General features: G+C 41.1%; 1 protein-coding gene across 9 annotated transcripts in view; it reads right to left on the bottom strand.

The window, feature by feature from the left end:
- Positions 1–17,522, bottom strand: part of szt2 (SZT2 subunit of KICSTOR complex) — a 257,630-nt gene that overhangs the window by 214,857 nt on the left and 25,251 nt on the right. For all 9 annotated transcript variants that reach the window (XM_043698914.1, XM_043698920.1, XM_043698917.1 and 6 more), the window contains exons 15-20: positions 11,242–11,447; positions 8,118–8,354; positions 6,462–6,540; positions 5,701–5,795; positions 3,323–3,491; positions 2,440–2,554 (exon numbers count right to left, since the gene is read on the bottom strand). In XM_043698914.1, the coding sequence (XP_043554849.1) occupies positions 2,440–2,554; positions 3,323–3,491; positions 5,701–5,795; positions 6,462–6,540; positions 8,118–8,354; positions 11,242–11,447 (901 nt within the window). The remainder of the gene's footprint in view (positions 1–2,439; positions 2,555–3,322; positions 3,492–5,700; positions 5,796–6,461; positions 6,541–8,117; positions 8,355–11,241; positions 11,448–17,522) is intronic.

The raw sequence follows: 17,522 nt of genomic DNA, 5'->3' as shown, positions 1-17,522 counted from the left end.
TGTCGATTTCTCCAGCTTCCTCATTTCCCCTCTCCCCACCTTATCTCAGTCCCAACCCCCGGATTCAGCACCACCCTCTCGACCTGCAATCTTCTTCCCGACCTCTCCGCCACCAACCCCTCTCCGGCCTATCACCTCACCTCCTTCCACTATCATATGCCCAGCGCCCCTCCCCCCTACCCTTTATCGCAGCCCGCTTGCCACATCAGCCTCATTCCTGAAGAAGGGCTTATGCCCGAAACGTCGATTCCCCTGCTCCTCGGATGCTGCCTGGCCTACTGTGTTTTTCCAGCACCACATTTTTCAACTCTGGTCTCCAGCATCTGCAGTCCTCACTTTCTCCCAGCTATGTTCTGTACACACAAAGCAAGACAAATCTAACCCAGCCAATTACAGCTCCAATCTAGTTTCAATCATCAGAAAAGAGATAGAAGGTGTTATCAACAGTGCTATCAAGCTGCACCTACTCAGTAATCACCTGCTTAGTCACAAAGCCACAAAGCTCCTGACCTCATTACAGCCTTGGTTCAAACATGAACAAAAGAATTCCAGAGGTGAGGTGACAGTGACAGCCCAAGACATCAAGGCTACACTCGAGAGCAACAAGAAGCCCTAGCAAAACTGGAATCAATGAGTATCCCCAAGGTACAAATGCTCCCAAGGCTGGAGTCATACCTAGCCCGAATGAAGATGGTTGTCACCTGACCTCCAGGACATCTCCACAGGAGTTTGTCAGGTTAGGTGTTCTCAGCCCAACCATCTTCAGCAGCTTCATCAATAACCTCCCCTCCATAGTAAGGTCAGAAGTGGGAATAGATGCTGATGAATGCACAATGTTCATCATTGTTTGCAATTCCTCAGATACTGAAGTAGTCCATGCTCAAATGTTATAATGTCGCGAGTAACAAGTGCCACACAAATGCCAGGCATGGACCATCTCCAATTTAACCAGTGTCCCTTGACTTTTAATAGTGTTACTATCACCGAATCCCTCACAATTGACATCCTTTGTGTTACTATTAACCAAAAACTCAACTGGATTCGCCACATAAATACAATAGCTACATGAGTAGGTTAGAGGCTTGGAATACAGCAAGTAACTCATTCCTGAGCCCCAAAGCCTGTCCACTATCTATAAAGGCACAAGTCAGGAGATGATGCAATACTACCCAGTTGCCTGGATTCATGCAATACTCAAGAAGCTAGACAGCATCCAGGATAAAACACCCCATTCAATTGGTACACATCCAAAAACATCAATTCCCTCCACCGATGCTCAGTAGAAGCAGTGTGTACAATCTTCAAGATGCACTGCAGAAATTCACCAAAGAGCCTTAGAAGTATCTATCAAACCCACGACAACTTCCATCTGGATGGTCAAGGAAAGCAGATACATGGGAACACCTACCACCTGCAAATTCACCTCTAAGTCAATCATCATCCTGACTCAGCGTCACCATTTCTTCACTGCCTGAGTGTGAATGGAACAAAAATATCAAACAATAACACCACCACCTGCAAGTTCCCTTTGAAGCAACTCACCATCCTGACTTGGAAATGCATCGGTTCCTTTACTGTCACTGGGCTAAAATCCTGGAATTCTCTCTCGAATGGAATTGTGGGTCAACCCAGAGCACCTGGGCTGCAGTGTTTAAAAATGCAGCTCACCATCACCTTCTCAAGGGAAACTAAGGATTGGCGATAAATGCTTCCCAGCTAGTTCTGCATACATCCCAGAAGTTTAGATATATTAAAAAATTTGAAAGGTATTCTCTCAGTCTTGTGTCAATATGGTCAATTGGTCATAACACTGATGGCATAGAGTAATAATAAATTGCACTTATAATGCGCCCTTAAAATATAAAACATTGCCAGATGCAATAAAAGATAAGAGAGGTAGAGATGTTTCTAGATGGAATTTAAGTTTGGGCCAAAGCAGTTGAAGTCACAGCCGCCATTAATAGGTTAATTATAATCAAGTATACGTATGAAAACAGATTGTCAGAAAGACAAATATCTTAGATTGAAAGGTTTAGAGGAGATTGTAGATTTAGAGAATGATAAGGCTATGGAAGAATTTCTTAACAAAGATATGAACTTTTGAATTGAGCTCTACAATACTGTAAATAGTCAACTACAGTTCTAACTTTATAACCCTAGATTTTCTAGCAGTCATCTTTTGTAAGATTTTAAACTTGCACAGGATATAAGGATCAACATGCAGCAACGAAACATCAGTATGGAATAATATCAATCAAATTAGTAAGTATTAAGGTAGCTGGATGGAAGAGTGTTTTTTTTGTTGTGGGTGGTCGAGTATTTATAGAGAGCAATTGTTAGTCATTACTTGATAAAAACACGTCAACACTGTCCAAACTTTAATCCACCTCTTAAGCTCTAAACTTCTAGTCCTAGCTCCTATATCTTTTAATTCCCTACCTTCTGTGTTCCTTGACCCCCAAAGTGGCAAGATGTAGTCCTTATTCTGACAGAGCTGACTTAGATGTTCAAAGGTCAACATGGAAGATACACATGCATAGTCTTGTGGAAAAATCTAGGAAGAAAAGAAGTTGTATTTATGAAAATACTTCACATCATCCTCCCTTGCAGAACACAATCAATATGGAAAAATCTCTTCAAAAAGAAACTGATGGATTAAATTTGCAGAAGATTTAGGGCTCAATGTTAAAGTGTAATTTTACAGGCTTTAAAATCCTGGTAGTCTTGAGAAAGGTTTGTTTGGCAATTCCAAAGGACGATATGACTGTGCAAAATGTTGATGTAGCTAAAAAAAAATTAAAACTTCAATTTAAAAAAGTCAAATTTTTCCAAAACTTCATCAAGAGAAGGACTATGCACATCAAACTTCAAAACAAAGTCTTTTTCGCTCTGCATTTAGATTCAATCTGTAGACAACAGACAATACACACAGCATTCCAAGGTCCATTTGACTTGTGGGTGCATGTACCATTCATTGCTGTGCGTGATAACAGTAAACACTACTCACAAGATAGCATCCACAGCACTGAGGGATTGAACGGCTGCTGAACCCTGGACACCGTAAAATCAGTATGTTGCAATTTGCAAACTGACACCGAAAAGCAGAGTAATCTAATCTGCTGACTGAGGAGTTACATTTCATTTGCCCAGCATCACAGATGAACCAAATCAATGTGCATCACGGGTCTCTGTGTCCCAAACAAGTAACCGGTTTTACCTAGTGCATACTGATTGTCGAGACATTCTTTGTTTTGTAATCATCAAATTCTATGAGTGCAGAAAGCCTCTTAATGGAGTTGAAATAATTTCCCATATGACTTACTGCTTTTGGGATGTCTAAATAGGACAATCCATTCAAGTACTTTCGGCTGTCAGCAGAGGTAACCACATGACCACTCTGAGGCTCCACCCAACATTCAGTCACTAAATTCAATTCTGTGTCAAGTTCAATTGCCTCGACTTCAGTGTCATTATCGTCATCTGTGGAGAAGCTAAGAGAAAATTACATGCAGATCAATAGTTGTCTCTATATTACATGCAAGTATTGAACAGATCAAGCTTGGAAAATATGTAAAAAACCATATTCAATAGCTGAAAAAATCCAAAAAGCAATTAAAAAGTGCAACCATTGTAAAAGCAACATGATGGTAAAGTGATATCACACCTACATGCTCCATATGGAGTTCAGATTCACCAGGATGGAGGGTTTTGCTATGAAGAGAGGCTGGATAGGCTTGGGTTTTTTTTCTTTAGAATGGAGGAGGCGGGAAGCGAACATGATTGAAGTGTATAGTTTTGATTTGATCGATTTATTTATTGTCACATGTACTTTGTCACAAGATATAGAGAGAAATCTTGTATAGTGTCACCACTCTCTGGCACCACCTTAAAACACAGAAAAATAAACCAAAACATAGAATATAAAGACAGAAAAATGAAAAAAAATAAAGAAAAGGTGTTCAACTTCACAGTCCTTATTGTTAAGTGCTCCGCCATGGGCCTGGTGGTCAATCACAAGCACCCTTCGCCGACCTTTGCCACTGGAACAAAAATCACCGTTCTTCAGCACCATCTCGCCTCCAGAAATGCCCTTGCCACTATGAGTCCACACTGGACATTGTCGATGCAGGCGTGACCGATGCCACCAGGTATTTCACCTGCCCAAACTCGAGTCCACTGCTTCCATGAGTCTGCTTTGGGTCCACCTCGCCAATGCAGCCACTGCTGATGCTGCCGGGTCTTATGAGAATTATATGGGGCACTGACTGGGTGGAAAGGAAAGTAGCTTTTCCCATTAGTTGTATGGTCAATAACAAGGAGGCATAACTTTAAGGTGAAAGGGAGGAGGTTTAGAGGTGATTTGAGGACTTTTTTTGTCATCTAGAGGATGAAGAAAATTTTGAATGCACTGCCTGGGAGAGTGGTAGAAGTGGGAAACCTCATAACCTTTAAAAGGCATGCAGATAAACACTTGAAACATTCAAAGCTGTATTGGAAAGTGGATTAGCATAGATAGGTAAGCACAGACAAGATGGGACAAAGGCCTCTTTCGGTTCTGTATGACTATGTTGTCAATACCCTTTCCACTTTTCAGAAGAAGAAACAGTTGCTGTACTCCAGTTCTAGAGGTACCAGCAGATCTAATTTATTAGCTCAAAGTGGTCAGTCTTCACGTGAGCCCAAACCTGAAGTACTGGAAGGTTATTCAAATATGGAGTCATCACAACTCAGCCTAATCCACTGCTTACCTGGATATCAGGCATGCTTCTGAGGAGAGTTTATCGATGATAATGATTTTCTACCTTCCGAGCCAAAAGTTTTGGGAATAATTGCAGTAACTCAATTATTCTAACAGCAGAGACAGCTAATGCAGCAAAGACCGCAAATCAAACTGTGACTTTCAGATCTATATGGCTTGATGCTACACTGGACAATCTCTTGAGCTGTTCGGTCAAGAGAACAGCTACCTGCCAAAACTACTGAGCAGCACAGCATACTTAATGAAGTTGCAAAATAACTGGCTTGACAACAACAAGTAATATTTTCCAATAAAGATTAGATTAGATTACTTACAGTGTGGAAACAGGCCCTTCGGCCCAACAAGTCCACACCGACCCACCAAAGCCCAACCCATCCAGACCCATTCCCCTACATTTATCCCTGCCCCTAACACTACGGGCAATTTAGCATGGCCAATTCACCTAAACTGCACATTTTTGGACTGTGGGAGGAAACCGGAGCACCCAGAGGAAACCCACGCAGACACGGGGAGAATGTGCAAACTCCACACAGTCAGTCGCCTGAGACGGGAATTGAACCTAGGTCTCTGGCGCTGTGAGGCAGCAGTGCTAACCACTGTGCCACATGCCGCCCACTGTGCCACCGTGCCGCCCACAGTCAGTTAGATAACAGCTGGCCAAGAGAAACCATTAAAGATCTATAAAGATCATACATTCATAATGAAATTCATTCCAGTATCCTTCTGTTTATCGCACATAACTAACCCCATCTTAAGAGATCTAGAATTAACAACTATATAAAGCAAGTTATTTCTAGACTAAAAAAAAAGTCTAATTACTCAATGATTATTTAATGTCACCATTTTGCAATCTCCTTAGTTCACACTAAAAAAGGAATAATCCATACACATAATAATATCAGATAACTTCTGAACAGCAATTTCATATATCATATGTTTACCTGTCTTTGGTAGATGTAGTATGAGGTGGAAAGATGATGTACTGTACTAGGCATGTATGGAGCACATCATTATCAGCATCACATCTTGAACTGCCCTGCATCCAAACAAATTGCATTAATAAACAACTCCAATAAATTCCCAATACACAGAATCAACTGGATTAACAGTTTCAATATACAATTAGATTAGATTACATTACATTACAGTGTGGAAACAGGCCCTTCGGCCCAACAAGTCCACACCGACCCGCCGAAGCGCAACCCACCCATAGCCCTACATTTACCCCTTACCTAACACTACGGGCAATTTAGCATGGCCAATTCACCGGACCTGCACATCTTTGGACTGTGGGAGGAAACCGGAGCACCCGGAGGAAACCCACACAGACACGGGGAGAATGTGCAAACTCCACACAGTCAGTCGCCTGAGGCAGGAAATGAATCCGGGTCTCAGGCGCTGTGAGGCAGCAGTGCTAACCACTGTGCCACCGTGCCGCCCACAATGCATATAATGTAAATGATTAATGTGGAAAACAATTTCCTTCTCTGGTATTGGTGTCTTAAATGTTTACAGGTTTGTCTGATAGGCTCTATTCAGTTGGTTTAGCTGAGGAAGAAGAGATGGAAGTGACCACAGATTCAGAGTCTAATAGGAAGTTTGATTTCCTTAACAGTGTGCACTTGTCATTTCCAATCAGAATGTTTTGATACCCAGAACATGAACTTTCATAAAGTATACTCTCAGCAACCCCCATCCTTACCTTCATAGGTAACTCAATCACCATGGTGACAATGCCATCTCCAGTGGCAGCAAAGCGGAACCCTTCAGACAAACGAATCCTAAACGTTGAAATAGAGAAAATGGACAGTTAAAATGCAGTTATGGCCTTGTAAGTCTTTACACTTAATTTGTTGTGAACCAACATTATATTGAAAAGAAAATTATGGGGAGGCAGTGGCATAATAGCAATGGCACTGGACCAATAATCTAGGCTCATGAGTAAGTGAGTTCAAACTCCAATGTAGCCAATAGTAAAATCTGGATTCAATAAAATCTACGTAATGACAACAATTGCAACCATTACTGTTTGTTATAATCCATATCTAGTAAAAGGATTAAAAAGATGCTCAATTTTAAAATTGTACCATAGTACGTACAACCAGAACTAATGATGGTTGTTTAGCAATTTGTGCATGTCACAATTCTGAATTTGTAGCTCAATCAAGGACTCCAGATTTGGAAATATATCACCGTTCTTTCAGTGTCACTGGATCAACAACCTGGAATTACTTCCCACATAGCATTATGGGTCTACCTACAACATGTGGACTGCAAAGATTCAAGAGGCAGCTCACCACTAACTTCTCAGAGCAACTAGGGATGAGCAATAAATACCGTCCCAGCCAGTGACTTCCATGTCCCAGAAATGAATTTTTAAAAATTACTTTAATGAATCCATATACTTGTCTGGCATGCGTGTGACTCCAGAATCATGCCACTTGATTCTTCACTGCATTCTGAAATATCCAAGCATTTCACCGAGTTCTTTCACACCACTACAAAATCTAAACAAAGAAATGAATGGACTGCCAGGCATGACCTAGGTATCAATGGAGACAGCATTGAATGTAGCTCTGTTAACTCTTCAGAGTTCTTGCTACCCTCATCTAGGGGCTTGTGCCAAAATTGGAAAAATTGATTCACAGACTAGTCAAGCAATATCTAACACTGTCTGCAAGGTATGATTCTTTGAGTGTAACTATGTCCCAGATTCCATCCTACATCACATTGTGTAACACCTCACTGTCCAAGGCCCTAAAGACATCTTCCTGCCACAATTTGCCTAAACTCGCTCAATCTAGTCTATAATATTCATTGCTCAGAGTGTGGTCTCCTCGACATTGGGGAGATGAAATGCAGACTTGTTGACCTTGTATATTTTAAGTAATAATGCACATTTTTAATACTATAAAAAAGCTCCCAAACGAACAAAGAGAAAAAAAATGACATTTTTAATGATGAATGCACAGTCACATTTTGTCTTAAGAGTGTAGCTCCTCTAAACCAACACTGAATACTGATCTTTTCAAATTCCATTCTCACTTTCAGAAAGATCAACATTATGAAATTCACAGGGACCTCCAGACTTCCGTACAGAACTCAAACTGCTGCAAATCTCAGTTTGAAAACATTAAAGAGAACAAGATGCATCAAATTTTTGAAATAACAAAGACAGATTAAGAGGATATAGAGAGACATGATAGATGACTAATTAAAGCTGTACAAATTAAACATGGCAAATTAAATTTTTTCAAGTATTAAATCATGGATTTATGGAATAAACTGGATGGATTTAACAAAGCTGTTTCTTAAAATATTTTCTCTGCAGACTAAAACATTAATAATAATTCCTTACTCAGTGAGAATAGAAAGTATCTGTGCTGCAGAAGTGATGGGTACTGATGGGCCCAAACCTGGCTGCACAGACCATATCCAGCGCTGATGATAGAAGTAACGAGACAAGGAGGCAAGTGTGGAGGAAGCTGTGCGAGTAGTTGCCATTGTCGTAGCTCCTGACATAGATGCTGGATGTCCACAGCTGTCTAAGTTCAAGATAAAAGGAGTTCGATAGTCTGATGGAAGCTTCTCATACCTTGGAATCAAACATAAAATAGCACATAGTAAAAGACGGCAAGATCCAGAAATCCTTTTTCTTAATCAATATATACAACTGTGACAATCAAGTCATATTTGGGGAGAGGAGGAGGAGCAAGTGGAGTAAACGACAGGAGTCCAGAAAGAGAACAGTTAAGCAGACAAAGCAATGGATAATGATGAGCAGGGGAGAAAGAAAAGCTCATGATGGGGCCCATTAGTGAATGATAATGGATAGGCTATGATGAAAGTAACTGATGTGACAACAATGCCTGAGGTGTGGGGGTGGGTAAACAGCATGGATGGTGGTGTGCAGGTCCTAAAATTATTGAACATGACACACGCTCCTGAAGGCTGCAGAGTCCTTAAACAGACAACGCTGGGCTCTGCAGCAGGCCCGAGACAGAGCTGTTGGTCAGGGAACCAGAAATTCGGGGATCATTTTCGCAATGTTCAACAAAGCAGTCAGCCAGTCTGCATTTCATCTCCCCAATGTAGAGGAGACGACCTTGTTAACAACAAATACAGTAGACTATATTTTGTGAAGTGCAGGTAAATCGCTGCAGCAAGTTGTGTCTGGCGTCTCGGATAGTGAGAAGGAAGAAAGTAAACAGACAGTGTGACACCTTGCAGGGGGCTTTGGAGCCTTCAGGATTCAATAATTTTAGGGCGCGAGCTCCTCCTGTCACGTTCTTTATCCAAACCTCCCACTCCAGGCCTTGTCATCACATCACCTGCTTTCATCACAGCCAACCCATTTTCACACACTAATGGTCCCATTTGTTGCTTTTCTGTCTCCCTGGCTCACCATTATCCATTACTCTCCCTGATTAATTCATTGATTAATTGTCACATGTACTGAGGTACAGTTAAAAGCTTTGTTTAAGAGTAGTACAGGCAGACAATAGTTAACAAGGATGTACAGATCAGACATTGGATAAAGACTTAGACAGATGCATACAGGTTACACTGCACAGAGCGCATGCTTGGGGTGATCAACATTGGCATTGTTTGAGGCCAGACAGTCTGTTCATCAGTCCAATGACATCCAGGAAGAAGCTGTTCCTGAACCTGCTGGTACGTGTGTTCAAGCTTGTATATCTTCTGCCTGACAGAAGAGGCCGTAGAAGACCATTACCGGGGCGTGATAGATCTTTGATGATGTTGGCAGCCTTTCCCAGACCATGATGGTCTGGGCTGCACACACCACCTTCTGTAGTTTCTTATGGTCCTGGGCAGAGCAGTTGCCAAACCAGGCCATTATGTACGTGGCCTATGTGCTTTCAAGGATGCATCTGCAGATGTTGGTGAGAGTTCTTATGGACATGCCAAATTTCCTGAGCTGCCTGAGGAAGAGGTGTTGTTTTGCCTTCTTGATGATTGCATCCATGTAAAAGTCCAGGACAGGTTGTTGGTTATTGTCACTCCAAGGAACACAACGCTTTCAACCCTGTCAACCTCAGTTCCATTGATGTAGATAGAGGTGTGTTCTCCTCCTTTATTTCTGATGTCAATGATTAGTTCTTTAGTTTTGCTGATGTTGAGAGGGAGGTTGTTCTCAGCACACCATATCACCATGCCCTCTATCTCCCTTCTGTATTAACCCATTATGGTTAGTTAGCTGTCCTACCACAGTGGTGTCGTCAGCAAATTTATAGTTGGTTTTCATTCGGAATTTGGCAACACAGTTGTGGGTGTACAAGGAATACATTAGGGGGCTGAGGACCCTTCCCTGGGGGGTTACAGTGTTGAGTGTTATTGGGGAGGAGATGCAGTTGCCTATCTTCACTGATTGTGGCCTGTAGGTCAGAAAGCTGAGGATCCAGTTGCAGAGGGTGGAGCCGAGATCAAGAGCACAGAATTTTGAGATCAGTCTGGAGAGGATAATGGCGTTAAAGACGGAGCTGTAGTCAGTGAGCAGGAGTATGACGTAGTTGCCCTTGTTGTCTAGATGTTCCAGGGATCTGGACAACTCTAGATCTGAGGTTATCCATTTTGCTTTCAATAACCTGAACATCTGCTAGGAGTATGGTGGGGAGCGGGGTCTTGAAACACTTTGCTTCAACTCTCTCTGAGCTCCACCTTTTACCTGTCATTTACTTCCACGATCCTCCACATCCCCACCCAATCCTGAAGAATGATCACTGGATCTGAAAACATTGACTCTGCTTTCTTTGCTGCTAAATCCGCTGAGTTTCACCAGCAATTTCTGTTGTTGCTTGATGTTAATGTTCCAGGGACTTGGATTTGAATCCCACCATGGGAGATGGTGAAATTTGATTTCAAATAAAAGGTGAGTCTAGTGTCAATCATGTAACAATCCCGGATGAAAAGCTTGTATTTATTTGCTGTAAATATCCAATTGGTCTTTTCGGGAAGGAATCTGTCCTCCTTACTGGTCTGGCCTATGTGTGAGATCAGACCTAAGCAATGGGTTGGCTCTTAATTGCCTTGTGATGTGATATGACCCAGCAGGGGTCTCAGTTCAAGGGCAATAAAGGGAGGGCAATGCTGCCATCCCATGAACAAATTTTAAAAATTCAAATATCATCTATAAAAGCATCCCATATTTAAAACTGTACCATAATTTTTCAAAGAGAAAGGTATCTCCCACATATGTCTATCTTCTTTTCTAATCTTTTTTGCTAATATATGACTCTCTGTAATACTAGTATCATGTTACATAGCACTGCCAATTGCAATCATACATGATCTAGTATTACATCATTTTTTTAAAGGACAAAAAGGTTAGATACAGTAAATCATACTTGATAATTACACTGTGAATAGATTATACTATCATTCAATTACACTGATTCAGGTGCAGAACTAGTAAGGTTGTGCTGCAGTAGTGATTTCTTATTTCATTGTTTTCTGATCAGTACCTAATGAGAAGCTTTTCCAATGGTTTTTTCAGTATTACAACACAGGGTCGATCAGAAAGTGCCAGCTGTGTGGCAGGAAGAGGAGGAGACTTTGAAGGAGAGGCGTTGCCCAAATGTTTCCTCTTGACTTTTGGTGTTGCTTCTTTGCTTTGCACTCTTTGGGGAAAGCGAAGTGAAAGTATCTGATCTCGCAGTTCATCGACAATCTGCCAATATAACCACATAGAATATTCAGCAGTGAGTGAAGGACAGAATGATCGATTACTGTTTCAGATATCTACGATATCAAATGGTCTCACTCTCATTTGGATTCTGCAGATTAAAACTGGAATTTTGCTATTCTAAATGGTGGGTTTATATCACTACATAATTTACTGACAAATATAAGTTTCATATTGAATATAAATGAAAGAAAACACAGCCTGGCATGAATTACCATTGTATATTTGATGCTCTATTGCTTTAGTACTTGCATTGACATACATTCCAATCAAAGGTCTGCCCATACATTTGCTATTTATGCTCTTTCATCCTTGTTCTTCCTTCAAGACATCCAGCATAACTTATTAAGCATCATGGAGTTGTTAACCTATTGCTATTGGAGGTTTCAACTTTTCAAATGTGATTACTACTAACCTAGATGTATGAGGAACAGAAGTAGGTCATTCAGCCCCTCGAGTCTGCATCACCATTCAATAAAATCATGGCCGATTTGATTACAGCCTCAACTCCTCATTCGAATACCCAGATAACTTTATATTCTTAACTAACAAGGGAGTCAATGATGGTGGAGGTGATGGCCTACTGGTATTATCACTGGATGCAGGTTATGTTCTGGTGGACCTGAGTTTTTGAGTTCCACCAGAACAGGTAGGTAAATTTAAATTAAAGAAAAACTGCAATTATAAGCCGAATGATGACCATGAAATGATTGTTCTTATGGTCCTATAGAAATATATAGGTTCTTGATTAGTAAAAGGATCTGAGGGATAAGGCAGGAAAATGGAGTTGAGAAGCATGAATGGAAAAAGCCAGGATCAAATTGTGGAACAGACTCGATGGACTAAATGGCCTAATTCTGCTCCTATATCTTAAGGTGAATTTACTCCAGTTGAAACTTGAGAAGAGGATTCTGGGTAATCCAAGATGGAGGACAGGAAAAATTTCTGGCTGTAACAGCTGCTCCTTTTTTGAGGTATTTTAGGTGCTGGAGGTGATTTCCTCGAATTCCAGGAGTAGCCATTACTGTTTTATATGCTGTTGCATTGTTTTGGAACTTTGGAAAAAAAAGTCAAAACAACAGCAGTTTTAAAAGAGAGAAGAACAGACAAAGGCAGCACATGGTGAGATCAGTGCAGGAGGGAGAGAGAGAGAGAGAGAGATGGAGAGAGATGGAGAAAGAAACTGACACCAGAGTGAACCTGCACTGTACCGTCTTTGCTGTTTGAATTCATGTATCGTACCAGAGGGAATGGTGGAGGCTGGTACAAAATTCAACATTTAAAGGTATTTGGATGGGTATATGAATAGGAACGGTTTGGAGGGATATGGGCCAGATGCTGGCAGGTGGGACTAGATTAGGTTGGAATATCTGGTCGGCATGGACAAGTTGGACCAAAGGGTCTGTTTCCATGCTGTCCATCTCTATGACTCTAAACATAGGATAACATAGAATATATAACACAACATAACTTCCCAATACCTAGCAACTTGGAAAGAAGACAAATGTATGTAGTGCATGAGCCAAAAATCGTAATCTGAATATTAGCACCAGTTCCGTTATAATGCATAAGCGAAGAACAAGTAAATTACACCTGAATCTCATCTAGCTACATTACTGAAATTAGTCTTTTCTGATACTTGAAGGTGACATCCACAATAAGCACCTTCTTTTCAATGCTTGCAATCTCACTTATTTTTTCTTAATTAATGGGTAAACCGAATAGTCTCCCCAAATCTAATGTCATTCAGCCTAAGTAATCCATGCTGTCCTCAATTTTTCACACAAGCCTCTGCCAGTCTTTAACCTCATTAAACGTCATTAGTTCTATTACCCTTATGTACTTTGTATAGTATGACCTGCCTGCACTGCACACAAAACAAAACTTTTCACTGTACCTAGGTACATGTGACAATAATAAATCAAATTAAAAGTCAAATCTATAGTGTACCATTAATTCATAATCAGCTCACAGTCAAATCATTATTTGAAGAAAATAACTTCTTTTTCATTTGAAATATATATATATACTTTATTTATTGCTGAGAATGAATTGCACGTGAAGATGACATAATTCAATCACAAGTTTATTTTTGAACCCATAATTAAGGAATGAAGTTTTATTTTATTGATTCCTTATTGGACAGATTAATAGAAGGTAACACCTCTATCATGACTACAATTTCCTTTCCTTTCTATAAAATCTCAATTAGTTCAGGTTGAAAATTTGCTCGCTGAGCTGGTAGATTTGTTCTCATATGTTTTATCACAATGCGAAGTAACATCATTAGTGAACTTCCGGTGAAGAGTTGGCGTTCTGTCCCACTTGCTATTTATCTGTCTCGGTTTCTTATGACAGGTGATACCATTTCCAGTTCTGTTTCTGAGGGTTTGGTAAATGGGGTCCAAATTTGTGTGTTTGTTAATGGAGTTCCGGTTTGAATGCCAAGCCTCTAGGAATTCCCTTCGTCTGTGACAAAGAGGGAATCTTTATTCTCAATTGTCCACAAGTTGGTGACTAAATATAGCATTTGCTCGGACTTTAGTATTTCTAAGATGTAATTAACTATCTCCTGGACATTGAGATTTTTTGCTGTTTTAAACAGCAAAGCAAAATACCGTAGAGGTAAAACAAACAGAGAATTCAGCAGGTCTAGCAGCATATGTGGAGAGAGAAACAGAGTTAACATTTCAGTTCTAAAGGACTCATACCAAACTTGAAAAATTAACTCTGTTCCTCTCTCCACAAATGCTGCCTGACCTGCAAAATTTTTCCAACATTCTCGCTGGGTAGCGAGACCATTGGTCTGAGGGGGGCTTTGGTTTGTGAATTTTGGGTAAGCTATCGTACCGTTTGCTACCCAGAACACCAACTTACAGATTAGCCAAGGAGCTACACCACAAGACTTAGTAAAAGACTCACGCCACTCCATCCACTCCACCCAAGAATTCCTGAACACCAAAGACACAAGATAGAAGAGGATGAAATAATGGTCTCCTTTGACGTAACAGCCCTATTCACATCCATCAACATCAATCTGGCCAAGGAAACAGTGACTACATTATTAGAAGAACCAAAGCACATACACCAGACACCACCAACTTCATCAGCAAGGACAAGAGGCAGCAATGCAGAAACTCTAACAAACAGCTCTGCCAACCATCCAGCCCAAACTTTGAGTCTGCTATGTGGATTACACTGTTGTCATCACAAAATGAAACAAATTAGAGGAAACCTTCAAGACCATCAATAATACCCTTCATGGCATAAACTTCACTAAAGAGGAGGAAAACAACAACAAACTGCCATTCCTAGATGCCACAGTAGAGCATACAGCCAATGGGGAACTTGAAACCAGTGTCTGCAGGAAAACAACATATACAGACCAAATACTGAACTACAGAAGTAATCATCCCAACATCCACAAACAAAGCTGCATTAGAAAATTATTTCAATGAGCCACTGCAGCACAGATGAACTATGAAGAGCAGAGGAAAATCACCTATACAGTGTATTAAAAAAAAGGATACCCAATGAACACAGTCCACCGATTTCTCAGCAGCCAACCCAAAGGAGCAGACAAAACGCATCCAGCCATCCTAGCCACTCTTCTCTACATCTGGGAAATGACTGCCAGACTACTCAGACTCCTTGGCATCATAGTAGACCACAAACCCACCAACACTCGAAAACAGCAGCTAATGAACTTGAAAGACCCTATACAGACAACAAGCAAAACAAATGTCATTTACAAAATAACATGCAACAACTGTAACAAACATTACATTGGACAAACAAGCAGAAAACTAGCCACCAGGATACATGAACATTAACTAGCCACAAAAAGACATAATCCACTCTCACTAGTATCCTTACAGATAGATGAGGAAGGACACCACTTCTTTTGGGACAATGCATCCATCCTAGGACAAGCCAAACAGAGACACGCACAAAAACTCCTAGAAGCAGGGCACTCCAACCGGAACTCTATCAACAAACACATTGACTTGGACCCCATTTACCACTCTGAGAAAAAGAACAGGAAATGACATCGCCAACCCAAGGAAACCTAAATGCATAAATAAAAAGCGGGCCACACCACAAGTGCTTCACTGAAGGCTCACTGATGTTACCTAGTATGGCGATGAAACGTCTGAAAACAATCCTTCAGCACAGCGAACAAACTTACACCCAGGTGAGTTTTTTTTAAAAACCCCAACTGCAAAATTACAGTGTCATTCAACAAACTACAGAATCTATCCCAGATTACATCAGTGATTGTACATAAAATCTAACCCAAAAGAATACCTACTTTGCTTTAATATCCACATCCTCAACTTTAATTACTGTCATTAATGATGCACTACTTATGCTATGAGGAGAAAGTGAGGTCTGCAGATGCTGGAGATCAGAGCTGGAAATGTGTTGCTGGAAAAGCGCAGCAGGTCAGGCAGCATCCAGGGAACAGGAGAATCGACATTTCGGGCATAAGCCCTTCTTCAGGAAGGGCTCCTGAAGAAGGGCTTATGCCCGAAACGTCAATTCTCCTGTTCCCTGGATGCTGCCTGACCTGCTGCGCTTTTCCAGCAACACATTTCCAGCACTACTTATGCTATGTCAACTCGATCATCTTCAGAACACTGATACTATTTGTTTTGTCATCTTACATGGATTGTGATAAATATCTTGTTGCCATACAATTATTACTTTCTCAAGGCTGCCTCTCTCCACCTTCCCCAGCATCCTCCATTCAATTTATCCTACAGACATCATTGCATGAATTCCAAAATTGTGTCCAAATCCCAACCATGATTAACTGCTTCATCAATAACCTTCCCTCTATCATAAGGGGAGAAGTGGGAATGTTTGCTGATGATGTCAGGAATAGTGCTGAACCCTTCAGGTACTAAATCAGTCCACAGACAAATGCAACAAGACCTATCTTGGGCTGACAAGTGCCACGCAATGATCTTCTCTTACAAAAGGGAACTTAAACTATGTCCCTTGACATTTAACAACATCATCATTACTGAGTTCTTCACTATCAACGTCCTGAGGGTAAATATTGACCAGAAACCGAACTGGACTAGCCACATAAAACAATAGCAACAAAAACAGTTCAGAGGCTAGGAATCCTGCAGCAAATAACTTGCTTCCCGACTCTCGAAAAACTTGATCACTATCTAGAAGAGACAAGTTGGGAATGTGGTGGGATATTCTTTACTTGCCTGGATGTGTGCCGCTCCAACATTCAAGAAGCTTGACAACATCCAGTACAAAGCAGTCGTGTGATTGGCACCACATTCACAAATATTCACTCCCTCCACCAACAATGCTCAGGAGAGTGCCATCTACAAGATGAGTCAGACAGTGAGAGGTTTGCAACACAAAATAGACCTTTTGGCCCATCAGCTCTGCACTAGTCAAAAACCTGGCAACAACCTGGTAAGTCTCCTCTGCACCTCCTCCAGTGCTATCACATCCCTCCTCCTGTGGATTCCAGAACTCTACTCAATACTCTAGCTATGTCCAAGTCAACGTTTTATATACTTCCAGCGTAAACTCCATGTTCTTAAACCTAGTGCCTTGGCCAATAAAGACAAGTATCCCATATACCTTCTTAACTACTTTACCTACTTGGCCTGCTAACTTAAGGGACCAGCAGACATCTGCACAATAAAATCTCTTGATCCTCAGTGCTTCCCAAGACCCTACCATTCATGTATTCCCTTGCCTTGTTTGTCCTACCTAAGTGCATCACTTCACTTATTCAGACTTACTTCCATGTTCCACTGATTAGCCTATCTGACCAGTCCACCTATATCCTCGCATAATCTAAGGCTATAGAGTCAGAGAGTCAGAGATGTACAGCACAGAAACAGACCCTTCATTCCAACTAGTCCATGCCAACCAGATATCCCAACCCAAACTAGTCTCACCTGCCAGCACCTGACCCATATCCATCCAAACCTTTCCTAATCATACACCCATTCAGATGCCTTTTAAATGTTGCAATTGTACCATCCTCCACCACTTCCTCTAGCAGCTCATTCCATACAC

Source organism: Chiloscyllium plagiosum, chromosome 11 (genome assembly GCF_004010195.1).
Source record: "Chiloscyllium plagiosum isolate BGI_BamShark_2017 chromosome 11, ASM401019v2, whole genome shotgun sequence".
NCBI classification, from domain to species: Eukaryota; Metazoa; Chordata; class Chondrichthyes; order Orectolobiformes; family Hemiscylliidae; genus Chiloscyllium; species Chiloscyllium plagiosum.
Note: the sequence above shows the minus strand (reverse complement) of the source record. Positions and strands in the feature narration are given on the sequence as shown.